Source organism: Watersipora subatra, chromosome 1, assembly GCF_963576615.1.
Source record: "Watersipora subatra chromosome 1, tzWatSuba1.1, whole genome shotgun sequence".
Classification (NCBI taxonomy): Eukaryota; Metazoa; Bryozoa; class Gymnolaemata; order Cheilostomatida; family Watersiporidae; genus Watersipora; species Watersipora subatra.
This window is the reverse complement of record NC_088708.1, coordinates 11,589,916-11,617,486: the sequence shown is the minus strand read 5'-3', so window position 1 is coordinate 11,617,486 and position 27,571 is coordinate 11,589,916. Positions and strand designations below refer to the sequence as shown.

The window sequence follows — 27,571 nt, the reverse complement described above, 5'->3', positions numbered from 1 at the left end:
AAATATTGATGAAAGTGCATCGATTGACGATATATAGTTCCAGCTCTGTAACATGTTGAACCAGTTTTTTTGCTAAACTGTTGTACATGTAGTCTGCATATAATCATAAAAATATCATCACCTTATTATCGGCAAGCTTGTACCTTGAGAGGTGGTAGCGACAACACTTTTTATTGTACTATTTAATTAGCAGGCATACAAGTGTTTCACTGAACTCTCCAAAAAATCAAAATTTGAATGAGGAAGGATGAATACAGACAATGTTAGCCAATTGCGAAGCATTAATATGACAGAAATGTTGTTTTGCATGCCACACGGTATCTATGAGTTACTCTAGTTTTTGATAACTGTAATATCTGCCTTGTCACATTCTATATTGCCATGGCAACCAAACAATACAAGATAATGCATACCAACTGACCGCAATTGACTTATAGTGTTTATTTGTATGATCTATATTAATATTGGTTTTCTATCAAATGGAATTTAATTCTCAATTAGTGAAAATTGTGATGCAACCAAATGGTAACAAAAAGTGAGTTGTCTTTCAAAGAAAGCCATTGTGTTCCTCATAAATAATTTGAAAAATGCACAAATAATAACACTTGACAGCATTGTAGCACGAGCCATGGGAGCATGATGTTCTCACAAACTATTAACAATCTCTGACTCATGGATAACATATTATAAACCGTGCCCGGCTGGTCAAATAGTCTAAGGATTTAGGGCTGTATAGCTAATTACCCGCATACGTTATGGCTAGGTCATGGACAAACTCTCCTAATGAATATTTACAAAAAATAAAGAGAAAAACCGCTAGATGATTTGTAGCAAACAATTGAATTGTATGAAAAATATTCAGTATAATAAAAAGAAGCAATATAAAAATATATTTTAAAAATATGCTTATTGTCATCAGGAGTGAATTGGTTCAAAATTTTGTTTTAAACCTAATAATGTCAGACTTAGGTATTGAAATAGTTGCCAAATATGAGCTTTTTGTTTGCCTGGCAGGTGTCTGACTAAAAACCGCTGTTCAAGAATATCTGCCATATCTCTATTTTTTAAAGTTCTATAGCCAAAATCTAATATATCATTGATTGTTATATTTCTAATAGAAGCATATTTTTGTAGAACACCCATGTACCTATCATCCATCCAGAATGGTTTATTTTTAGCTATATGAGGTTGTAGCAATCGGGGAACATCTCCCGACATAGCTACGAAAAAACCAGCACAAAAAGGTGGATAACGGGTTATTCCTGGTAGCACGCTATCATCGACTGCATTGAAATGTTTGGGGTGGTCTTTGAGCCTCCATACATCAAAGTCATCAATAAGATGACAAGCTATCAGTTTAGGAGGAAAAGTTTCTAAAGTCAACACGGCTTTAGCTTGAGTTCTCTTGGTAAGTGCTTCTAGAAGTTTCTCAAGCAGCAGACGAGGATGGAATATGATGTCATCATCTATGCGAAGGATAAGTTTTGCAGTTTTACAATGGTCTGAGATGTAGTTGATAGCAGTCATGAGCTTGTATGTCTGGTTGGTATAGGCTTCTACAAGCGTACTAGATACACAGTAAAACCTTCAACAAACACACCAAACATCGTATGGAATTGTCAACAAACATACAAATATAGAGTTGAAGCATACCAGAGATGAGCCTTTCAGCAGAAACCATATTTATTTTCATGTACGAACTCGTGTACATATTTTTAACTGTTGAGAGTTATCTCCACAGAGTTGAATCAAATTAGACTATTTTTAGAAACTAATAAAAATGTGATGAAATTGTTAAAAGTAAAACTTTCAAAGATGCAAACCTATAATAAAAAGTAAAAATGTGCCAATTCTGAAAAGTCTGGCAGATCCGAAAACGCTATTATTTTAGCAATTCCACTTTCAATCAATTTAGATTTTGAATTAGTAGTTTAAATGAATTGCTTGTCAAATTAGAGCTCAAGCTTCAACAGCAAGAGCAAGCAGAGCATCTTCAAATAGAATCCGACAGTGCAGGGTTGTGACCATTAAGAAACAATCATAACTGCACATTGATAAGTACTCACTGATGCCTGGATGTAAAATATATTACAGCGGCAGTAAATGTTTGCCTGAATGTTTATATAGCAGGGATTGCTAAACATATTATGAAAATGTTTTCTTTTCCATATCCTTTTCCATATCCAGCTTTTTTGGGGTTAATAACTAGCACCGTTAACCGTTATGACGTAACGATTGTAAAGCTGACCCAAAACTCAGTATTGGTTTAGTAAAGATTTTAGTAAAAATCTAGCTTTTCAGGTAAGTTACTCAAATTCATTAGGTAACTATTCTACTACCTGCAATTAGAGGTGGAACGAGGCAGGTTTTCTAAGTTCGAGACGAGACTCAAGACACTGTCTTGTGAAAATTCGAGACTCGAGACACGAGACAGTAAAATAATGAGCATTTGATGATGATTTCACTACACAAGGACTAGCGTACTTGATATATAAAATTAATAAACCTCTTTTTAAATTGAATTTTAACCTGGTGTAAACGATTTAAATACAACATTTTAATAGCGATATGCATGAATTTTTTTGGAAACAAAAGTGAAACAAACAGCTCTAAAATAGCGAAGTTATATATTTCTAAGAAATTTGAGCTTGATTGATAATAATTATTATAAACATATTGCTTTGTACATGATTATCTTTTCCATCTATTGAATAGGTCGTACTTTTTAATGTATTACAATGTGGAATGAAACCGATAGCTGTCGATCTACAAAGAAGTACCACAACTAAAAGAACACACGATAACATTTTTATTCTTATTGTTTCATTTATGTTAAGTTTTTTTTGTGTATTAACTGTAGTATGTGAATTATATATATATTTAAATTGCACTCATGAAATTATATGAACTACTGTACATGTATATATTCTTATATTGAACTAACAAAAATGTCATTGTTACCCGAACACGGACTATGGTCGACAGGGCCTTTAGTTCGTTTCTCCGTGTCCGGGCAAGTTTTACCCGCAATTGGTAGTATATAAAAGAGGCCTGAATTTTATGAAGGGCAGTTAGTGTTTGGACACGATACGATAAAATACAGAGATCTTAGCCGCAACAGTTTTATTTATTAGATCGGATTATCCGGAGGGTAGTTGGATACGACCCGGTATCTGTTTTAAGAACACCGAACCGGACTACAATATACTAACAGGGCCGTTGTCCCTACTACATGATTTGACTCGGTGGCCAACGTAATCAATAACGACAAGTAGTAACGGACCGGGTATAACTTTAAAGGCAGTTGCCCGCAATACATTATAATATACATATACATGTATGGAGTTGTTGTTACCGCGAGAAGCTATGTTTTAACAGCCGTGCGCAGGCGCTTTAGTTCTATTTCCTGTCTCGAGTTTGGCAATAGTTAGGTCGAGACGAGACCGATACGAGATAGGTCGATACTCGAGATGTCTCATGTCTCGTTCCACCTCTACCTGCAGTGCAGGAGTAGAATATGACACAGTGACAATTGACACAGTGCAGTTCTAATGCGTCACAACCCTACTTTCGAATTGTTTGAACTTCTCCCAATCTTGCTTATCCAAACTTACCGTTATACTCACAACTAGTCTCTAAATGATTTGAGTTAAAAAGTGATTGTATTTACACAACAAAATAAATTGATAGATGACATCTTGCAATCTTGTAATCAGTTAACCTGCCTGATCAAACCAAGCGAGTAAATGTGTATGACTGACATCATTTCAAATGATTCAATTATGAGCAGTAGTCTTTTTACTAGAAATTGCTGTGTCAGGCAGTTAGTTATCAAAGCTTATAATACAGTAGTGTCACATGCTATGAAGTTTTGTCATATTTTTCATCTTCGTAGCATGTAAATGGTTGAAACGTAAACGTAAATGTAAAAGTTGAATCTTGAAATCTTCGAAGCGATTCAAACCTCTGTTTCAAGGGGGGTATTTTTGAAAACATCGTAGCAACAACGAAGTACTGCATATCATGTAAACATCGATATTCGTATTATTGTACCAGCCTTTGCGATCGGAGGTTGGATTTTCATCGTTTTCATTAGTGACGTCCTTACAGCATCTCTGTTTTTAATGCACATGCTTTAAAAATATTATCTTCAAAATAAAAAATATTAACTCCGAAATTTAAAGAAAACTTTCTTACACGCTTTGACATTGACGTTTGATCTTAGATGCATTTTAGGAGTGCCAGCCGCTATATAAATCATGCGCCCCATTGTAGATAAAAGCGCAACAGATTAATAGTCTAACAAACAGAAAACGCGGAGTTGTACGACAATTTCTTCGTAGCGGGTAAACTCATCAGCTATGAATAATTGCGAGTGGTGCGACCACTCCTGCGTATCATGTAAATTTGTCCTCGCATTCCTACGATCAAAACCACAACTTCGAAGCTCAAAAATAGCATGTAACACTAGTGATAGACCTATTAACTATACCTATAATTTATAACTACATGTAGGCCCTATATCAGTATAGTTAATAGGTCTATGGAGTTTTGTATCTATGTATGTATAACTTATAACTATATCAGTATAGTTAATAGGTCTATGGAGTTTTGGATCTATGTATGTATAACTTATAACTATATCTGTATAGTTAATAGGTCTATGGAGTTTTGTATCTATGTATGTATAACTTATAACTATATCAGTATAGTTAATAGGTCTATAGAGTTTTGTATCTATGTATGTAAAACTTATAACTATATCAGTATAGTTAATAGGTCTATAGAGTTTTGTATCTATGTATGTAAAACTTATAACTATATCAGTATAGTTAATAGATCTATGGAGCTTTGTATCTATGTATCTATAACCTTTTATTGGCATTGGTAATCATCAGCAAAATGTGTTTTTCATTACATGCCGGAAAAAAGACAAAATGAAAAGACAGAAATCAGGAATTATTCAGAGAGTTGAACAAATGTGTTTTACAAATTGGTAATCTAATAGTATTGCGAAGGAGTCAGGATAGTGAATTGTAGGTTGTAATAACAGAAAGTTCATAAACTGAAGCATACACCGGTGAATTTAATATGTTGGTATCACTTTTTGAGGTCAAAGATGTCAGAGTGTTATACATCTTTGTTGTTCAAAGTAAGAAAGATTACAATTTCTAGATTGCTCTTTGAATGAAGAGCGGCTTCACTTGTAGCATGGACTACTCCAGATACTCTGATTGGGTGATGTGAGGTGTCTGAGTTTCTATAGGCTATCTCTCACAAAGAGAAAAATAATATGTTTTGTTTTTCTTGGATACATGATGGCACATGATGACTGAGTAGGGCAGAGTTCGTGACAGGGGACAAAGCAGCATGACAGCATAGGCCAGGGTTTGAGATATTTATGAATATGTTTATTTTTGTAGGATATGAGAACTGAACTTTTGCCTCTTATCAAACAGAATCAGCATCTGAGAAAAATGTTTATTGCATTCATCCCTAAGTCGTCGATGAAGTAATTACTGTGTCTGTCACATGAAATGTAGAAGATAGTCCTAACTTTATGGATACTCATAGGTCTAAACAAATGCTATTCACTGTCTGCAGCAGATATTTCTTATCATATTTTGTCACTCATACGTCTAGGTTAGTTGTACCGCAAGGCTACTCAGATTTGCACAATGTTTGACATTGCTCCTATACACACGGATTATTATGTCTCTGTTGTGCGTAATATGTAAGAATCCACATTTTTCATACTTTTAAACTCCGGGTATGCAGAACTTAATTTCAAGTTAGTTTTAATGCAGATTTACTAAATCAGACTCAAGCTTCTGTCTATTACCTAACTTGATAATGTTATGACAACTAGCAATGACAATAACATTTATTAGCATGTGTACCAAAGTGAATTGAAACTGATTCCGACCAATGGAACTAGTTGATTACAAGTGCATGGACAAGGTTTTTCAGAAATACAATTTGTCTACTATAGCAAACTGCTAGGAGTAACTTGATAAAACTACACCATGCCATTATCAAAATAATCCAAATGTTAGTGGCCAGAGTTGAACTCTCTAAGTATTACAAATTACATTTGTTGAACATTTTTCTGCAAGATTCACTAGTTATGAGTAAATGCCGTAGAAAAATCGTTTTATAAATTTAATCTAATTTTCATACTTTTGTGCATTTCAATGCATAAATAAACGAAAAAAGCTTTAAATTTTATTCAAAATAAAATAAGCATAGGCAATCATGGTTCATCAATTAAAGATTAATTAATTAGGTAAATTAAATTAAACCATTAAAGGTTCACCAGGTCTAAGGTCATCTTGTTTTTTGTCTCAAAAGCAGCACTTGTCTGAGTTAAGACTTGGCAATGCAGGCTGATGTTTGGTACCAGCCCGAGTTCTAACTTGGCAACTCTCCGCTCAGCACGTACAATGTTTTCCAACCTTTAGCCTGTCTAACCACAAGTTGGTCTGCGATTGTTCAGTTTATTAGCAGGCTAGCCATTAATCGACTGTTTACAGTATAAACATTCCACTTTAGCACCTAACCTTAGTAAAGAGGCAGCCTGTCCCTCAGTGACATGTCGTAGAGGTCGCTTGTAATTTGAGCGTTTTCCACTAGTATTTGTTGTACGATGGAATGTTTACAATATTGTAGGCTACCATATGCATATCATAAATATGCAAACTTGCTGATTTTTAAAAAATAATTTTCATTTTGATGAGAGTTGAATTATTGCTTGTGAAACTTCAATACAATTTAGGTATGTTTTTTACGCTGAGAGTTCAGCCCTTTTTGCCAACTAAAAAAACTGAAAAAGGATAAAAAAAATGATGAAAAAACTTGGCTTAATTACAAAGTTTAACACACCTAATCGAATTTAATAAGATGAGATTCTCAATTCGCCATTGTATAACTTTTCTATCTCTTCATCATATTATTAAGCTCTATCCAACGCCATCAGCTACACGCATCCCTGAATAAAAATAGATTTTAATTCTCTTCAACCAAATATATTATATCTCACTTGCCTATGAAATCAGCCTGCACAATGTCATTGTACATCTCAAACTCATATTCCAGCCGAGATTGATGGAGGGAGCTGTCTTTGGGCGATACCCCTAGGATAAATATAGTCATAACCTTGATCTTGCCAGGCCACATCATTGAGTTGCTAAATGTTTCTCGGATCATACTTCTTTGTTGAGCAGAAGTTGCTCTCCCTTGCACCCAGATTAGTATGTCAGGTTTCTCTAAAAAATACAGAAGTACCAAGTACATATCATTATAAAGTCTGGTCGTTATAACAATGTCACTGTCCGTGACAAAAGATAAAAGGAAAAAATCATTAAATTAAAAGATTGATAAAATGGACTGGCATATCATCAGTAAAAAATTACAGAACTTTGATCAATGCCATCGATACGATTTAAAAAGCCGATCCTATCAAAAAGTTATTGATTGTAGATGAAATTCAGCCCTAAACAATGTACTCGTCTGTATTGTAGACTAATTACTGCGCAGCGATAATTAATCACTAATGCCCGGACGGACGAAAATATATTACAGTTGCAGTAAAAAAATTTCTGAATGATTACGTAGCCGTATTAGCAGTGTAGAAGCAGTAGTAAGCGTGTTACAGCCATGTAGTATGCAGTACAGCTGTTGCATTGCACACTTTTAGTACTGCCCAGAATGCAGTATACATGCAGTACAACTATTTTCTAATCCATAGTAAGTAGTATTGGTGCAGTGATGATATTACTCATTGGGAGTCTATTAGGAGTCTATTAGGAGGTCAGGTATGTGTATCACATTGTTGTGATTAACTTACAGAGCAAAAGCTCACTGAGGTCTAACCTATAATCGAAAGCATCATGTTGTAATCTCTGTCTGGCCTTTGGAGGCGAAGTCTATTTTTATGTTATGCAGACAATAGAAGCACTGCTCGTCCAGTGTTACAAAGTTTGACCGCATATAAGGAAATAAGTAATGATAAATTTAATTGACTCACATTTTAAAAATTTCAATTGACACACCTTCCTTGCCAAACTAAGCACAAACGCATTGAAACTATTAATCAATTTGAGAGCCGAGTACAGGAGAGTGCCAAAGGTTGGCATAAAAGTTTGAATAATTAAATTTGTGTAGGCCGTTTTCAATAAATTGTAAGAGTTACGTGCGTAGATAGTGAAATGGTCCACTGGAAAGGCCTTTAGTACTGCGTTACTAGTAAAACTGCTTTTTTTTCTAAAGCGCAGTATTGCATCGCATTCCACTTTTGTTTTACTAGCTGTTCTACCCGATGTTGCCATAGTAATAAAAAAGTCTTTGCACAAAAAATTGATTTATATTTAACGTATAACAACATTTGCCATTCCAACTTTCAAATTGCATATCTTGAGAAAACTGCTTTGCGTAGTTGAAATAACTTGAGAGAAAAAATATAATCAACTGTAAAGGTTTTCAAACTTTGTCAAACAATTCTAACTTTAAAACTTCATATCATGAAAAAAATATTTTGTGCGGATCAAATATATTTTGAAAAAAAGTAAAACAACTATAAAAGGGTTTAGGTGTAAATGTGAAATAATTAGCAAGCAATAGCTAAATTAAGTCTGTTTTGCTACGATTACAAAAAATATGATTCGGTAATTATACAATTAATACAAACTGAGAAAACAAAATAAAAATCCTGAATATGTTGAATTAAGAATAGCAATTCTTGCATAGAAGTGTGTGTATAAAAAAGGTTACTGCTTTACCAGAAGCTATCCATCAAAACTTTGAATACGACGATACTGGTACCTCTCGATACTGGTACAAAGGTAAAAATGAGATATCGTACTGTGTTTGTCTGACCGAATGGAGAGAGAATGTCAAGGCTCTTCCTATGGAGATAATACAAATGTTCACATGAAAAGAATTGGTCTTGACTGCAATATAGCAATTGAACCTTATGAAAAACCGAAAATAGAAGTTCAAGAAAAGTTACTATAACGGACAACGCTGAACGCGAACTTATTGTCGATATCACTGGGCGGAACAAATTAGCCCTAAGGAAAAAAGACCAAGAAGCATCTGCATATACGTGCTGCACATCTGCATAGCGTGCTGCATATACTTAGGTCCAAAATATTTCTTAACAGGCACATCGTAACGCATGGGCACACTGCTAGAATAACTTAGCGTGTGCATACGCTATACGATATATGATGATGTCTATGATCAATACAATAGCCTTCTGTAGCTCAGAGGTAGAGCGCACGGATTTAAAATTTGCGGTTGCAATCTCTGTGAGTTCAAATTTATCAAAATGCAAAATTTTAATTCCAAGATTTTAATAGCTATAGCTGGACAATCACAAGACAGATACACGAATATACACATAGACAAACTTTGAGAAGTGTACATAGATATGGGAGAGATAGCTCATGGGGTGCCCGTTGTAGATGATTTAGCTAACTTGTGTAGCGCTCCAGGTAAGATTTTAAGCCTGGTTCCCATATACGCCGCAAGTACCGGTGACATCGCCGCAGGTCTATCAGAGGTGAAATGTGAACCGAGTATCGTCGATTGGTGCCAGTGGTCAATGCAAGGGTTCAGCGCTGTTCAACTTTTGCGAAGAGCTGCAGGCAAAATCTTTCTGAAATGCACTGTACAGGTGAAGGTCAGTATTTTCGAGACGGCATGGCGAGCGAATATTTTTAATGCGATTATTAGGGATGCAGCGTTATGTGAACAGAAGCCGCCGAGCCTAGCATCACAAGTGTTTTCCTGCGCAAGAACCGCCGATATGAGCCAGATTACAGCCAATATGGGAACCAGGTCTTACAGTAGTATTCCGCAGAAAGCGTAATCAGTTTCATCTAAATATATTTGTGATCACGACGACGCATTTATGATAACTTCTACAAGCAAGCGGCAAAATCTCATTAGTTGAAAATGAAAAATAAACTGTTATGCACACTGTTATATAATACATAACTGTAATGATTGTTACATAACTAGCAAAAGTAAATCAGGGACCTTGCATTTCATGACAATGTAATATTCGCAGAGCAATAGTTGTAGGAAGATGTGCTAGATGTTAAATTCGCAAGTCCATTTGCTGATGGACTTGCGAAGATTATATGCAATCGGCGAACTACTGTTGCGTTGAACATTGTACATTTCATCATTCGTTCTCACCCCTGCAAGCTATTATATCGTGACCGTCTGATATTTCAGCAATATCCAAACAGTTAGCACAAGGGTCACACGTGTTGGCATTTTTAATGTTTTTTTCCTATATCAAAGGGAGTGTACATTTAAAAGCCAATCAAGCACGTGATGTCAATAAGATCATCTCAGCTGCCTATGAGCTGTATATGTCCTAGCTTTATGCTGTGACTTCAAAACTATTTTTGAAGTGAAGCACAAGTAATAGAACAAAAAGCATCGGTCTATAATGTACAGTTTTGTTTGCTGATTCAATTGCTTGCTACTAGAATGCCACACCTACCTAAGGTCTGTCTCACAAGCTAATGTTTATTCAACGTCTCACCAGCCCCTCTTCGCAGAAGGACATACCTTTCAGAAGCTTGTCTGAATGATTAAGTTTTCAACGTTTCTTCAAAGTTATTTGATGCGCTGACCATTATTCATTAAAACCTGCTTTTGCTGTCAATTGGGCAACAAAGTTTTACATTTGAAATCTTCAACGATCACCATTTCAATTATGTTTAACTTTTAGTAACTTTGCAAAGTGCAAAAAGTGAGTTTAAAGTGGACAGAATCAGCTAATAAATATGTGAGCATTGCTGTAATTTGAACACACTCCAACAGGTTGAGACAAGTCTCACCGGCATTGTTAGGAAATGCTGAACATGTAAGAACGAATCGATGTTCCATTTCATGTTTGAGTTGGAACATGGGTTTGTATGATCAATCCTTCGGAATGTAGATAAGCGCATTTACTTTTCAAAAATATCAAGTCTGTGATAGAATGCACCCAGCATGCTTTCAAAAGCATAATATACTGCTTTTAAAACAAGCATGTGCTTCACCTCGGCTTAAATATGACCCGCAAACTTAGGGACGCTATGTTCATAAAGCACATCACCTATATTCTGAACACCTTGGTTACAAATGTGTTTTCCTTGTGGATTTTTTGTTGCCAATGAATCTAGTAATAAACTGAGCATGCTGCCAAAAAGGCAGTATGCTCAGTTTTAACATTGATAAAACTGTATGGCAATTAAAATGCTCATAAGAAAAATATGTGTAAGATGATGTCACTAGTTGTTTTTTGTTTGATAGTTGACATCGGGTATTACGTTCGGTTTGAGGCGTTACGGGTCTTTATTCTGTCGGACCTTTTGCGATTATAGATGTCATAATCACACTTTTATTGATCTGAGCATTTTATCACGATCAAACTGTATCGACTTCAATCTTGAAACATCTTGGCAGTCCGATCACCTCAAACATAAAAAACTAATGCAAATAATAGAAAAATAGAAAACGACCGACACTTTCTGATCAAATGTACTAAAATTGTTGTCTAAGTTTATTATATTAATTCTCATCTGACTAACTTTGTAATTTTCCATTTCATAAATAAATTAAATTCATCATTTTATTCACAACTAAATTTTACCGTGTGAGAGTTGAAAGATTTATTCCTCTTCATTGAACACATAGAAACCAGTTACAGTTTTGAGAAATAAATGAATGGCTTACCTACTATGCACCTGGAAAGGTCAGCCAGTATGTAGTCAAATGCAATGGTATGCTGCCAGCTCCATGCAATCTGTATAGTCAGCATCAATAACCATAAGAATCGCCTGTCTCTACTCGCCATTTCTTACATGGAGTCAAAACTGATTTGATAGCGCCTCATCAGCTCGCTCTACCTAGTCACGGTCTACTAATGCTTCAAGTTCCAGAGATCATGCATGAGCAGTTTGGTGATTGATGTACATTGGTTAGTACCTTGCCGATAGGACTCTACCTCTTGTCAGAGCTCGCATAGGTCATCAAGTGAAAATCAACATTTATCGTTACCTAATGGCTTACCTACCGCTTACAAAGACAGCGGAAAAACTGCAGACTTTGAAGGCAGCTAGAGTTGAAATCTAAATACCTTAGGAACTGGTTATGCTGAGAAAATTAACAACGTATCACTTGAAGCTCTGAGGTTTCTCAATTAGCGCATAATTAACTCATCAAATACCCAGATACCTGGCAGTTCTTAGCTGCTCAATCCTCTAGGAACATTCAACTAAAGCAGAAGTTAGCTAGCTTTCTCTTTGTGTTAGAAGTGCTGCGGAGGTTTAGTCAAAATCTTTGTTTAAATAGTTAGCTATGTTAGAAAGATGCACTACTCGATAGACAGGCAAAACAAGATATACGCATGTGTATATTAAAACACAGGAGTATGTTGATGAGTGGTCCAAATACTCTCCTGGAGGGGGAGAGGGGAGAGGGGAGAGGGGAGAGGGGAGAGGGGAGAGGGGAGAGGAGATAGTGAGAGGAGGGAGAGAGAGGAGAGAGGAGGGAGAGATATATTCATGGAGATGCCGATGTTATTTCATTCATTAGAAGAGAATCTAGTTGAGCAGATTATTGTCAATATTTACTATAATAAGAGCCGTGTACGTGCGTCTGTTCAGAGCCACACTAAGAGCATTAGGAAGAAAGATTGCCTTGCACAGGACTTGATCTCAGATATTTGGATTCAAAGGCAGGCTCCCTACCACTGCACCACCATCTAAGAATAATTCCACACTTAGTTACTACGCATGATGATCCGTCACAGCGCACAGGATAATAGTAGTAGGCCACATTTTTGCACAGCTTTAGGAGCAATTTTTCACAAACACCATATTAGCTGCCTTGCAGACTGTGCGAAGATGCGGTTGAAAAATTTAGTTAGTAGCAATAACAACGTCCATTGCTTTTTGAAAGCACAGGTTATATTACAAGCAAAATTATTTATTTAGCCAAATGAAATGCCTAAATTAGCTGTCGAAAGGTAGCTTTAGCTGATTAGATAAATTCCTCAACCAAATAAGTCTTCCTAACATTGGGGGGTAGGTTATACACAGTTTACACACCGTCAGCAAACATACTACATCTAGCGGGCACCAGATGCTGAGGTCGGTGGAAAATTCGTTAGCTCCGCCTATTAGCAATATAAAATGTTGTTTCCTATGCGCAGTTATAATAGTAAGACATACAGGTTCTGACTAACCTTTCTGGAATTGAAAAACATTTAAGTCAAGTGTGCGCGTGTGTGTGTGCCCGTGTGCCTGTGTGTGCGTGCGTGTGTGTGTGCGTGCGTGTGTGTGCGCGTGTGTGCCCGTGCCTGTGCGTGTGTGCGCGTGTGCCCGTGCGCGTGTGCCCGTGCGCGTGTGCCCGTGCCTGTGCGTGTGTGCGCGTGTGCCCGTGCGCGTGTGCCCGTGCGCGTGTGCCCGTGCGCGTGTGCCCGTGCGCGTGTGCCCGTGCGCGTGTGCCCGTGCGCGTGTGCCCGTGCGCGTGTGCCCGTGCGCGTGTGCCCGTGCGCGTGTGCCCGTGCGCGTGTGCCCGTGCGCGTGTGCCCGTGCGCGTGTGCCCGTGCGCGTGTGCCCGTGCGCGTGTGCCCGTGCGCGTGTGCCCGTGCGCGTGTGCCCGTGCGCGTGTGCCCGTGCGCGTGTGCCCGTGCGCGTGTGCCCGTGCGCGTGTGCCCGTGCGCGTGTGCCCGTGCGCGTGTGCCCGTGCGCGTGTGCCCGTGCGCGTGTGCCCGTGCGCGTGTGCCCGTGCGCGTGTGCCCGTGCGCGTGTGCCCGTGCGCGTGTGCCCGTGCGCGTGTGCCCGTGCGCGTGTGCCCGTGCGCGTGTGCCCGTGCGCGTGTGCCCGTGCGCGTGTGCCCGTGCGCGTGTGCCCGTGCGCGTGTGCCCGTGCGCGTGTGCCCGTGCGCGTGTGCCCGTGCGCGTGTGCCCGTGCGCGTGTGCCCGTGCGCGTGTGCCCGTGCGCGTGTGCCCGTGCGCGTGTGCCCGTGCGCGTGTGCCCGTGCGCGTGTGCCCGTGCGCGTGTGCCCGTGCGCGTGTGCCCGTGCGCGTGTGCCCGTGCGCGTGTGCCCGTGCGCGTGTGCCCGTGCGCGTGTGCCCGTGCGCGTGTGCCCGTGCGCGTGTGCCCGTGCGCGTGTGCCCGTGCGCGTGTGCCCGTGCGCGTGTGCCCGTGCGCGTGTGCCCGTGCGCGTGTGCCCGTGCGCGTGTGCCCGTGCGCGTGTGCCCGTGCGCGTGTGCCCGTGCGCGTGTGCCCGTGCGCGTGTGCCCGTGCGCGTGTGCCCGTGCGCGTGTGCCCGTGCGCGTGTGCCCGTGCGCGTGTGCCCGTGCGCGTGTGCCCGTGCGCGTGTGCCCGTGCGCGTGTGCCCGTGCGCGTGTGCCCGTGCGCGTGTGCCCGTGCGCGTGTGCCCGTGCGCGTGTGCCCGTGCGCGTGTGCCCGTGCGCGTGTGCCCGTGCGCGTGTGCCCGTGCGCGTGTGCCCGTGCGCGTGTGCCCGTGCGCGTGTGCCCGTGCGCGTGTGCCCGTGCGCGTGTGCCCGTGCGCGTGTGCCCGTGCGCGTGTGCCCGTGCGCGTGTGCCCGTGCGCGTGTGCCCGTGCGCGTGTGCCCGTGCGCGTGTGCCCGTGCGCGTGTGCCCGTGCGCGTGTGCCCGTGCGCGTGTGCCCGTGCGCGTGTGCCCGTGCGCGTGTGCCCGTGCGCGTGTGTGCGTGCGTGTGTTACTAATCCTATAATCGTCTATCACCTACTAGCTGTAATTGTTAACAAGTTAGGATATAGACTAGTTAACACAGTATGCAAACTCTTATAGTCTGGCATGTTAGTCTCCATCTCTATATAAAAAGTAGTAGATGTATTTTACATTATGATTGTCCACAAATGTTTCACTGGCCTTTACTGTTTTACTGTTTGATTGTCAAACGCTTCATACAAACTAATGAAAATATTTAAATTTCTGAAACATCATAACGGATGTTTACCGTCAGATAGAAAATTCATAAAACAAAACTATTGATCATGGTTTGGTAAATGTGTGTTCATAAATCATTTAATTAGCTGATCATTCATTCAATCTGTTACTCGTTACTCGGAATCTATTTTTGTTTGTTTTTAGGTTTAAAAGTTGTAGACTTTTCGTTTTTATATATTTGGATGAAAGCCTCAATAAAGGTGTTGGTATACATGTACATATTACTAGAAATTCCCCTGTCATACAGCCCACGACCTGATAATGGAATAAGTGATAATGGAAAATAGAAATGGCAGTGCTGGTTGTTGAAAAAGTAGTTGTCAGCAGGAGTTGGCAGAGTATAGTGTAAATGAAAATTGTTCGAAATGACATAAAATAAATTTGAGGGAGCACGACTTCAAAAAGGTGCAAATAACAATTTCAACAAATATAGAAACGTTAGATAAGTTCAGCGTTCTGTTAAAGGTCACGCAATCTAGTCTCTTCTCATTTACGTTGTAGGATTTGGTCATTGATAGCTAATCGAGTGATGCGCTCCCTAGCGAAGTTATTAACTTCTAGATTAAATTGTTAATTACAGCTGTAGGCCTAGCTTACTGTAATGTATGTAATTTAACAACAACAATAAGGAAATATGTTGATTATAACTCTGAAATGCAAAATTAGAAGTAAAATGGCAAGCTACTGTGTACTATACACAGTTTGGAAGTTGGTTGTGTTGAATGTAGAATGGTTTTGATAGCGATCTTTAACAAAAAGCAAGTACATGTATGATCGTTCACGCGTCTGGAAGTTTTCTGCAATCTGCAGCAAAATAAAAAATGTTCTCAGCATAAAGGGGCATTGTAGTTCGGCCCTAGTTTGTACATAAACTGTAAAGAATTTTGGCTAACGTTTTAAATAATTTAATGAAACCTTCGGTGATTGGACAAAAAAACATAGGCTTATAAACTGTGTACCACAATTTCGTACCTGTAAATCGGTCCACGCCTCAAATGGTCTACGTTTATTACAGAAACCTTCGAATAAATTCGATTACAAGTAAACAATGCCATAGACTGGTGAAATGAGCACGGTTTTCTCGTGAAATGGGCACTGCTAAATAGCTCTACTATCTGTCGCAAGGCTTTATTGGCGTATCCGTTGGCCGGCCTTAATTTCTATTAAACCAAGCTTTTAAGCGTTTTGTGGCGATTTTCGGCCCAATTAATCTGTCTATTTGTGTATAATCCGATCAGATGGGTAAGTTTTAAGATACTGTCGACAATTTTCAAAGACTTGGTAACATATTTAAATAGGCTTATATGTGTTTTGTATCGTTATTATACTTTAACGACTCTACAAAACGATGGTTAAATTTGTTGATGAGATTTCGAAACAAGGGTTTGCGACGATGTTGATGAAAATTCGTAAGTTGTGTGCACATGCATTTATTAGAAAAACTATCAAATTCGCTCCGCTCGTTTGGTCGTGGGATTAACACTATTAGTTATGCACCATATTACAATGCTATGCAAAATAAACATTAGCCCTTTGCTCATTGAACACATTGCTCAAATCCATTCATAATCTGCTGTTTTCGTCTTTTTTACCAGTAAACTAACATACATTATATATTACTAGATTTAAAATCTTGTAAAGATTCAGTATATTCTGTCAAATATTATGTCGAATTAGATGCAGTTTCTTAAACCGCTGTAATAAAAATAATTGGATTACATATCATCAGGTTTCATGCGATGATTTCTTGTTTCTAATATTTATACATATAAATTCTGTGTTTTCAAAATCTAGTCTTGTTCAAACTATGTGAGTTGAAAACAAGCCAATAAAAGTATGTGGTGTGATCATATCTGTACAGATTGCTATCTTCTACCATTAGTACGATGAAATGTTCAGAAGAAATTAGCCGACATAATCATTAGAGACCATAATTTTACATGTTTGGTTTACATATGTTGAAATCAAAACAAACTGAGGATTAATTTACTATATAGTTTGTGTTTATTGACTAAATTCACAATAATTAATAGTGTTGTAAATGAGAGTATTAGTTTTTTAAGTAAGAGGTTCAGTTTATTCCCCACACCACTGTACATTATATATATCACATACCGGTATGTTGTTAACAATTTTTATGCCTCATTAACACAATTATTATATATTAGATACGATCATTATAGATTCTTTTTAACTATTCTTGCTGTAGCAGTGTTTATGCTAATCGCTTACATTATACATACAATATTATTAATGATGTCCGTCAGTACTGATGATTAACTCTTTGCAACTTAGTAAGGTCTTCTGTAATAATACCGCAGTAATGTTTCAGGTAGAGCTGTGCATATGGTGAAGCTAAGTTAATTTGTGTAGAAAATAGAAAGTTCCCTTCTGTGCAAAACACAAATATTGAAACACTTGTACAACCTAGCGATAATAGCTAGACAAATAAGTATGATTGACATCATGCAAACCAATATCTTTTACAACAGAAATAATAAGCTGATCAAATAGGGCACCGATATTTCTTAGTGATAACCACACCTTACAGCTAAAATTTAGTTCTGTTAGTAGCTCATAAAACTGGGTGGATTCAGGCGGTTGTCGATGTCAAAGGAGAGAATGAGGCTGATAATTTGTACTAGCACCCTAGCAGTCCTGTTTTACTGTGAGAGATAGTCAGGTGTAATAAGTATTAGCACAATTATTCTTTAATTCGGAAGGTGGTTGAGTGGTGCAGTTGGTGGCGTGCCTAATTGAGTTCTGCATGAAGCAATATTTTTTCCTAACACTCTTAGCCTGGCTTCGGACAGACGGACAGACAGACACAGCTCTTGTTATAGTAAAGGCTAACCAAATGCTCGGCGTTGCATGGGTATTATAAAACAGCTTATAAGCTGTGGCGGGTAAGGTAGATGCTTTTGACTAATTTGAATAAGCTAGTATTTAATATTGCTAAACTTACTGATGAGAGCTGTGAGAGCAAGCTTTAGTGACGTTGTGCATAACACAGAGTTGCTATACTTGTTTTAACACAGATAATGACTCATAATTATCTTCTAATGAATCTATTGCATCTCATGCAGCTTAATGGGTTAGCTTGTCGACTTGCGAACGGGAGGTTCCGAGATGAAATCTGCGGTGATACAGATTTTTCATCGCTAGGTGTTAATCGCTATACCTGGACAGACACCAAATGACAACAGCGACAAACTTGAAGATTTATATATACTAGTGAATGCTTAGCATTGCACGAGTAACAAAAAATATTTTGAACAGAAAATTTACTTTGAATCAACAAAAACATTTATCATTCCGATTTTTAAATGAAGGTGTTTGTTTATTTATGTGTAGGCCTACTGTGTTTATTTCTGTTTACCGTGTTTATTTATGTGTAGGCCTACTGTGTTTATTTCTGTTTACCGTGTTTATTTATGTGTAGGCCTACTGTGTTTATTTCTGTTTACCGTGTTTATTTATGTGTAGGCCTACTGTGTTTATTTCTGTTTACCGTGTTTATTTCTGTGAAATTCATACCGTACCGGTTACAGTGCCTACTACAGATCTATACTGATAGCAATAGTCTTGTTGGCTATATGAGTTTAAGCATTTTTCTTCTGGTATGGTTTTACATACTTTGGTATGGCTTGAGGCATAACCATAGCTGCAGTATTTAGCCATGAAAGACTGGCATGTGTTTTTTTAGTATGGGCCCAATTTATTCTATGATGTAGCCAGTTGAACAGTGTAGTGTATTAGATAAATGGTTGTCCTCAGAACTGGAGGTTGTGAGTTCAAATCCAATTAATAGCGAATTTTTCATTCTTAAAACTTTAGTGCTATATAACTGGACAGACAGATGGAAAGATGGACAGACAGACATATACAGGCAGATGGACAAACATTGAGATTTGTATATAAACTAGCTGGATGCCTGGTGTATATGACTAACAAATATGGATTTGTGTATATGACTATCTAGTCTGGGCATATGTATATGCCTAATAAATCTGGGTATGTGTATATGACTAATAAATCTAGGTAGGCTATGTGTATATGACTAACTAGCCTGGGTATGTGTGTATGACTAACTCGTCTGGGTATATGTATATGACTAACTAGTCTGGGTATGTGTAAATGACTAACTAGTCTGGGTATGTGTATATGACTAACTAGTCTGGGTATGTGTATATGACTAACTAGCTTAGATATGGGTATATGACTAACTAGTCTGGGTATGTGTATATGACTAACTAGTCTGGGTATGTGTATATGACTAACTAGGCTGGATATGTGTATATGACTAACTAGTCTGGGTATGGGTATATGACTAACAAACTAAAAAACAATAAGATCAACCATCGTTATCTCTCTTTAAAACACTTACAGAGATTTAGACATTTAATTGAAGATCATTAGCAAGATAGTATAAAATAAGCATTTTAATTATGCTGAGTCATCAATTTAAAGGTCTAGCTGGAACTGATATATATTCTAAACAGAAAACTTACTTTTAAAAATACTGTATAAATGGGACATGTAATCTGCCACTGCAAAGTATGAAATGTTAGTTAAAAAGAGTATGGACATAGCTAAGATTTGTATTTTAATAAATTGTTAATATACTTACGCATTTGCGAGACTATTAAGCTTATCAATCGCTTGTTTAGTTTATGTGTCACGTTACCAGATGCTGTTTAAATCAATTCAATTTGCAATTCAATTTAGTTTTATCTTCCTAATTATTTACTCAATGCAGTTCAACCCAGTTAAATAGAGTTCATGAACAATGAGTTTTAAAAGGACTAACTTGACAGAAGCAGTTAATTAATTTCCCTGAGCTGAGCTAGTTGGACAAAATTTATTTGTGTTCTATGACAGATAAATGATCATCCAACAGTTTAGTTGGAAAATGTCTGCTAACAATTTATTTTGTTTATCCCATCCAAATCATTTTTTTTTCTTTTCAAATTGTATTATAAATTGCTATTGCATTGACCTACATTAGATGAAATAAAAACTGATTCAAATCAGTACCAAAGAGACTCACATTTGCACTCATCTAAACACAGCTCTGCTGGACATGTTTAATGATTTATGCGGCACCATCTCTTGTGTGTATCATCATGCAGCTATAAAGCCAAAAAAACTCAATTTCAGTTTAGATTTAAATCAGGCCAAAATGAGGTTTTCTGCAAAACTCTCATAGTATCTTTATGCGTTTTTAAACACCTAAAAATTAAGTCAATTTTTCTACAATAATCTCTCTCTAACACGTTGTTTCCACTTATGTTTAGGTGCTGTTCCAATATTTTAAGAAAACCATTCAGACATATCAGTACCAGTTATATGTTGTAGTGCAACAGTATAGCACTGCATTGCCTGTGTAAGTAGATTCTGGTTATTAGGCCAAGGGAGGTTGCTCAATCTCTGAACCCCTGTTCGCAGGAATCGCAACTCCAAACTTGCTGCTGGTTTTAAAAGGAAAAATACCACTTCCTCTGAGTCTTTACAAGTGAAAGTAGCCAAAATAGCAAAAGAGATACAGCTGTCCTGCTGGTGCAAAGCGGCAACCCAGCCCTTGGAGAGAATAAGCCAAATAGGTGCAATCTAGAAGATTGCCAACTTAGTCACATATTGAGGATGATGTTTGCAGGTTGACTGTGACACTAGTGCAATGCAAAGGATTGCTAGCTAGTTAATGCCTGTAGAAAGTTCCAGAGAAAGTTTTAGTTTGTCTTCTAATGTGCACAAGAATAAGTATAACTATACATACGGAAGTATTTATACCCTAGAGTTTGGGCCTTACCAAGTTCAAGAGGGTAAAAGTGGATTTGTCAGCTATCTTAAGTGGCTAGATATAAGAGTTACAATGATATGTAGTTAGTAGCAAACAGACCCGCCATCAACACATGAGGATATAAATTATACATATCTAATGAGTACACACACAAAGGATAAATGAGGATATATATTGTACTATTTATACCAGTACACATAACTCTCCTCCCCTAGGATTGAAGTACTAATCCAATTATTTTAAACAATTGAGGCTTTGGAAGAGCTTGAATGTCCCAATTTGTTCAGCGTTTCTTTTTATTAGAACAAGGAGGTCCATCTCTCTGGTCAACTGGCTCGCCATCTTTTTTATTCTTTCAAACTTCAACTTGTTTGTCTGTTTATTTTCTATGTTGTAGAGCTGGTGAATTTGAATGTTGTTGTCTGCACAGTTGTGAGAGAGAGAGAGAGAGAGAGAGAGAGAGAGAGAGAGAGAGAGAGAGAGAGAGAGAGGGAGAGAGAGAGAGAGAGAGAGATGAGCCTGGTGAATATGATTTTTTTTTTAAACCTTGACTCTAGCTTGTTTAGTTCAACATCTGGAAGCCAATCGGGGACCTCCTTGTGCGCACAAATTGTTTTGATGTCTGCTATTGGTTGATTACCTTCTTGAGGTAATCAACCTCTCTACCTCTTCTGATTCATTATTTAGAATTAGTTGAGGTGTGTCATTCTCCTGTACTTCTTTCAGTACTGGCCTATCTAAATTCTCACTAGTTCTCATTGGTTTTATGATGGATGACTCTAGTGTTGGGGGTAGTAACTTCGGGGCTGCAATATTCCATGGAAACAGTTGTTACTCCACCTTTCTTGACAAACAACTTTCTTTTTCTCAACTCTTTGTCCTGCTCTTGGAGGCGAGCAACTGGGTTCTTCGCAACTACGGGCAGATCTTCAGTCAACAGTTGCTGGGTGGTATAATTTTAGTTTTTCCTCATTCACAATGGCGACCATGTCATTTTGTTTAAAGTACCATAATCGAATTGTTCAAGTATTGCATTTGGGTCATAATGCTTTGGTTGTAATTTGGTACTGCTTTCTTTTCTGAAACTCTTGGCTAACATCCACACTTGATTCCCTTTTACAAATTATAGTTCTGGTTCAGGGTCAGCTTTTCTGATGTCTCGTTGTTGACCATAAACAAATATATGACTATCAGCCATTCTATCTGATTGTTCTGCTGCGTAATTGCTCCTTGACTGCTTTGGTTGACTTGGTCTAGCAATGACAGTGTCAGATAGAGCAGTTCTCCCCCAAACATCATAAAATTTCAGTTTCTTTAGTGAGCGAATGTGGTGTTGCACATAATGATCGCATGATCTAGGGTAGTACTGAATCCTAATCAGTTTCATCTCTTGAAAGCAACATCGACCTGAGAGCATCTTCTAGATTGCAACTGCCACGCTCCATCATCCCATTGCTTTGTGGGTGATAGCTAGCAGTGTGAATTTTGCTGACCCCTCCCCCAAGTGCTAGACAGCTCATACATGTATGAGGTTTGACTCAAATTGACTCTCCATATCTTTGTGAATTCTCTCAAGTAGTCTGAAATGAGCAAAAATCCTTTGACCTAGTATCGGCCACTGTCTCGACGGTCTTGTCTGAGATGGCGTTGGCATCTCGCCATCTAGTGATATGATTCAATATAACCAGAATCATTTTATTTCCTCTCCGGGTTCAAAGAGTCCCACAAGGCCAATGGACCCAACTTGTCAGGGTCTGCTAGCAACTAATCTGTGTTAGCCCTGATTTGGGGTGTCTACTGTTCTTAGTTTGTGACAGAGCTCGCTTGCCTTAACTATTCTACAGATGTCATCTGACATCCCTGGCCAGTACCATGCGAGCTGTAAATGTTTTTATGTTTTGCTTATTCTAGCACTGTGTTGAGTGTGTGCTGTTTAAACGACAATAGCCTTCAAGCCCATGGAGCAGATGATCACCCAGTCTGCTGGCTTGTTATGGGTCATCCTGATTTTTAAGATTCCTTCCTCTATTTGGCATAAATACAGTTGTTTTGTTAACTCTTTAAGTTCTTGATCTTTTTGGTTGATTGTCTTTCTGTTGATTCTTGGACCTGACTTTAGGGCCGCGATGATATAAGCTGTACTGTTGCAAGGCTAGGATTTCTTTGCTCTTTGGGTCAGTCATCTTATTTGACTAGTAATAGCTTTTTCTGTGTCGGGATTCACACTTTTGGTATGGAGTGTGATTTTGCATCTTTATTCTTGTACTTAGATTCTAGTAGGCTCTCATCTTTGCCCTCAATACGTTTACATCGTTTGCATTCTGTACAATTTTTGCTGAGCGCATCAGCATTGCCATGTTTATTGTCAGCTCGGTGTTGGGGCTGTCTGACAAACTCTGACAGTATTTCCAATTACCAAGGCACTTGTGAGCTGGCTTTTTTTTCCTGTATAACCCCTGTAGTGAAGCATGGTCGGTGCGCAAGATGAAATGTTGCTCGTACAAATTTGGTTTGAAATGCTTCGCCGCAAGTACTAGTTCGAGGAGTTCTCTCCTTGTAGTGCAGTAGTTTCTCGTACTACAAGAGAGATACTTAGAGTAATAGGCAATCAGTCTCTTTTCTCCATGTTGAACTTGCAAGAGTATGGCTCCAACACTATCTATGCTAGCATCTGTATTCAGTATATATTGCTTAGGGAGATCTAGTCAAGCTAATATTGATGTTTCGAGTAGAAATGCTTTCAGTTTTTGAAAGGAGTCCTCTCCCGTTTTACTCTACTCTAGCTTAGCTTTTTTAGCGGTCAAACACTTTAGCGGCTTGACTACCATGACATAATCAAAACAAAAACAGGGATAACAAATCACATATCAAAGAAATGTGCAAAATTATGTCAGGCAGGTGAGAGTTGTTCACTCTCTAACAGTCTAAATTTTATCTGAGTCTGTCTTGACCTTTTGGTGGCTGGCTACCTGACCCAGGTACTTGAAATTTTTTGCTTGCAGCAACTCATATTTGCCATGTTTGAGTTTCAAGTTGGTTTACTTGAACTTTTCCAACACAAACATCAATCTATCCAGATGCGCATCAAAATTCTTCGCAAAGACTACAATGTCATCAAGGTAGAGTAGTAGTGAATACTACGTATGACCGTGTAGAAATTTATGTATTTTTTGCTCAAACATAGCCGGTGCTGATGTGAGCCCAAATGGCAAGCGTTTTGGTTACCAAACTCTGCTTATTTTACAAAAGCCGCTTTGTTGTTGGCATTTTTGCTTATCTTGAGTTGTCAGTACCAGGATACAAGATTTAATGTTGAGAAGTAGACGCTGCCTGACAGTGCATTTAGGTTGTCATCCATACATGAGAGTGACTATGCATCTTTCCTGGTAACTACATTGAGCTTCCTGTAATAGACAAACAGTCTCCAGGAGTTGTCTTTCTTTTTAATAAGTACTACCAGGGAGCTCAAGACACTGTCGGGTGGCTTTACCAGGCCGCGTCGCACAAATCCATGTACTTGCCATTCTATCTTTTGGTTTTTTTCTGTTCTTAGCCACCGAGGTGCTTATTTCACAGGCGGAGTGCTAATTTTGTGTGGGACTAGCTCAGTCAACTCAAAACATTCTCTCTTGTGCTAAACACAGTTGTGGACTTGGTAATCAGCTGTGTAATTTTATCGAGTTGTTTCACATTTGTGCAGTTTTTACATGCTTGTTCTAGCGGGGGTTGAACGTGTTTGAGGACTTATGGCTCACTGCTAATGGAGTGTTAGACTTGATGAATTGCCATGGTAAGGTGGGTGTTTGGGGGAGAGTTGGTGATGATCTGTTTCTCTTCTAAACTTGTGAACAGTCCGACGCCTGTGCTTGGTTGAATGTCGATGGGAGCCGAGTGTTGGTTGATACACCTTTCTTGAGATCTTTACCAGTATGGAAGCAATACTCAATCTGAGGTCTTCCTCGCTGATTGTTCCATGGGTCCAATTGGTGTAGCTGTTTCAGTGATGAGACATCACTGAAGCTTACATTCAGAGTTGGCTAGGATACTTGTGAGCCCTGTCAGTTCTACCCCTGACCAAACTGGTTCCTGCGCTTGTTTGCACATGTGAGGAGGCATTCTCCTATTCTGAGCATGTTTTTGTTCATTAGTAGCTGGCATAGAAAGTCCTTGAAAAACTTCATATCGAGTATGACATCTTTAGCTATGTTTGCAACTCGAAAAGAAACTTTTGCTGGTACACAGCGTATTCTGCATTGTAGTGAAATTGTTTTGCATAGCAGGAGGTTGCTGCCATTTGCAACTGAGGCTGTGATTCTTTTTGCATCAAGTCTGTCTTTTGTTCTAAAGAGTAGGCGGTTAAATGCATTCTTCGATAAGATGTTGTCACTGGCTCTGGTATCGAGTAGATAGTGGACAGATATTTTAATCTTGATCTTGCCAGGCCAGGCATAGATAGACAACTCCCATGGGCTAAACTCTTAGCTTCTGATTTCAGTATAAGTGTCTCCTCTTCACAGGTGTGTTGATCCTTACGTTTGGGAAGTCTGGTTCGAATGGTCCTCTCTAGTCCAGGCGGAGTAAAACCAATTACTGGTTTGCCATGTGGAGTTTCTCGACGATGCTCTCTGGTCCGTGCTTGCTCTGCCCTTTATTTTCGGCAGCCCTTTTTCCAATAGCCAGTTTCTCTACAGTAGAAGTATGGTACAGCCATGTGAGTAGTCTTCTTGACAGGTCTGGTAGCTTGTGTTACCAAATTAGCTTGGTTGGCAATTAGGGCTTCCAAGATTGTCAAGATCAACTTTAGTTTGTTTGGTGAAGTCATTTGCACTTGTTCAATTTGTGGGTCTGGGTCTACTATTGGGCTACACACCAGTTTAGGTTTCCAACTGCAAACATTCATCTGTTATTTGTACTGCCTTTGTTATTGTGTGGTGAGTCGTGGTGAGTAAGTATTGCTGTAGCCTGGTGTAGTTTAGTCCTTTCTAGAACTTCTTCATCGCTGTCTGAGTGCTGAAAGTTTTATTTATGTAGGGGTATGCAATGTCGACTCATCTACTGATCTTAGCTTCATAGTCATGCAAATTTTGCTTGAGATCCACCTGATTTAGTCTGAACGATCTTTAGCCCGATAAGCTGTCATGACGTACTGTCCCAGTAAGTTGGCGTCAATCTCTGTTGGTGTTTGCTCTCTTCCAGATTTTATTGCCAGCTCATCTTGGCAGGTTCTGAGGTAAAGAGTAGCTTCTTTGTCATTCCAATAGTTAACTTTTTGCCATGTCATTGCATTGTGATATGAATTCATTTGGAGCTACTCATCAGTGGCTCCAAATGAATTGGGGAGGCTTGAATTTGCTTTTTCATTATGTCAGTTGGGAGAATAGCTTCTCTATTAGGCTGAGGTCAGTTTCATATCCCGTCATTGAGGTGTGAAGCTTAGGTGACTTGGCTTGCCACTCCCTCTCTTTAATTTTTTCACTCAATTGTTTTAGTTCATTGGTTGTATGCATTATTGTCCTTCTTCTTGGCATATTGTGTCCCCGGGCTTTTACCTTCTTGTTTACAATCCCACTGTTGCCACAAATAAAGTGGATTTTGGTTAGTAGGATAAGGGAGGTTGCCCGGTCCCTGACTCTTTGTTCCCAAAGATTGCAACTTTAAACTTTCTGCTGGCTTTAAAGGAAAAATACCACATTTTCTGAGTCCTGACAGGTAGAAAGGGTCAGGGAGACAGAACTGTCCTGCTGGTGCAAGGTGGCAACTTAGCCCCTTAGAGAGAACAAGCCAAACTGATTAAATCTATAGGATTGTCAACTTAGTCACTTGTTGAGGCTGATGTTTGCTGGAGCATTCTGAATGCTGGTGCGTGTTAGTTAGTTGATGCTAACTAGCTAGTTGATGTTTGTAGAAAGATTCAAAGAAGGTTGTAGTTTGTTTTGTACTGTGCACAAGAATAAACATAACTATACATACAGAAGTATTTATACCCTAGAGGCCGCGCCTTAGCTAGTTCAAGAGGGTAAAAGTGGATTTGTCAGCTATCTTAAGCGGCTAGATATAAGAGTTACAATGACAGGCTTCGCACTCAAAGCCAATGATATTATTCATGTCTAATGGTTACACACACAAAAGATAGGTGAAGATATATATTGTATTGTTTATACCAATGATATACAGCCTCCCTGCAGGGAGGTGTGGGAGGGCTGTATATCATTGTTTATACCAGTCAACATAATGTGCTTTGATTTTGGACCTGTTGATTGGTTTGTCTTACAACAAGATTGCATTAAAATTAAGTTGCATTTGATCAAATGGAAAAGTTAAAGATTTAAAATCTTATCTTGCGTTCTGATGATTCGATTAATGGTCAAGTTGCAGAAATCTTATTCAAATGTTTCTAATATTGTAATATGCTGAATGAATTAAATTGAGCTGAGAATCTAAACTAAAATATCACAGTGCTAAATTAATGGTAGTATCGGAATGAACTTGAGTTTTTTTAATAATTTTAGAATGGTGATAGTAACAATAAAACCTTGTTCGGTCTAAATTTGTTCTGGAGCGTCTAACGAGCATCAATTATTTACTACAGGATTGTCTACCCCTGCAAAACAATTATTAGTTTATGGTTACATTTATGGGCACGTTTTAAAATAACCTTGACATGTTAAACAGTTTTAAAATAAAGACGACCGGCGTTGTAGCCGTCTCATACTACATTAAGAATTTGGATTAAGAACTAGCAACACAGACATTGGCAAAGACGCAA

The 27,571-nt window shown here is 38.8% G+C and overlaps 1 protein-coding gene across 1 annotated transcript; it reads right to left on the bottom strand.

Annotated features, from left to right (window-relative positions):
• Window positions 1–426: 426 nt before the first annotated feature.
• LOC137408444 (UDP-GalNAc:beta-1,3-N-acetylgalactosaminyltransferase 1-like) lies at window positions 427–11,880 on the bottom strand. The gene is made up of 3 exons (XM_068094978.1): window positions 11,737–11,880; window positions 7,044–7,265; window positions 427–1,556 (listed from the first exon to the last, which is right to left on the bottom strand). The coding sequence occupies exons 1-3, from the start codon at window positions 11,855–11,857 to the stop codon at window positions 916–918; spliced, it is 984 nt and encodes a 327-aa protein (XP_067951079.1). The 5' UTR covers window positions 11,858–11,880; the 3' UTR covers window positions 427–915.
• Window positions 11,881–27,571: the final 15,691 nt, after the last annotated feature.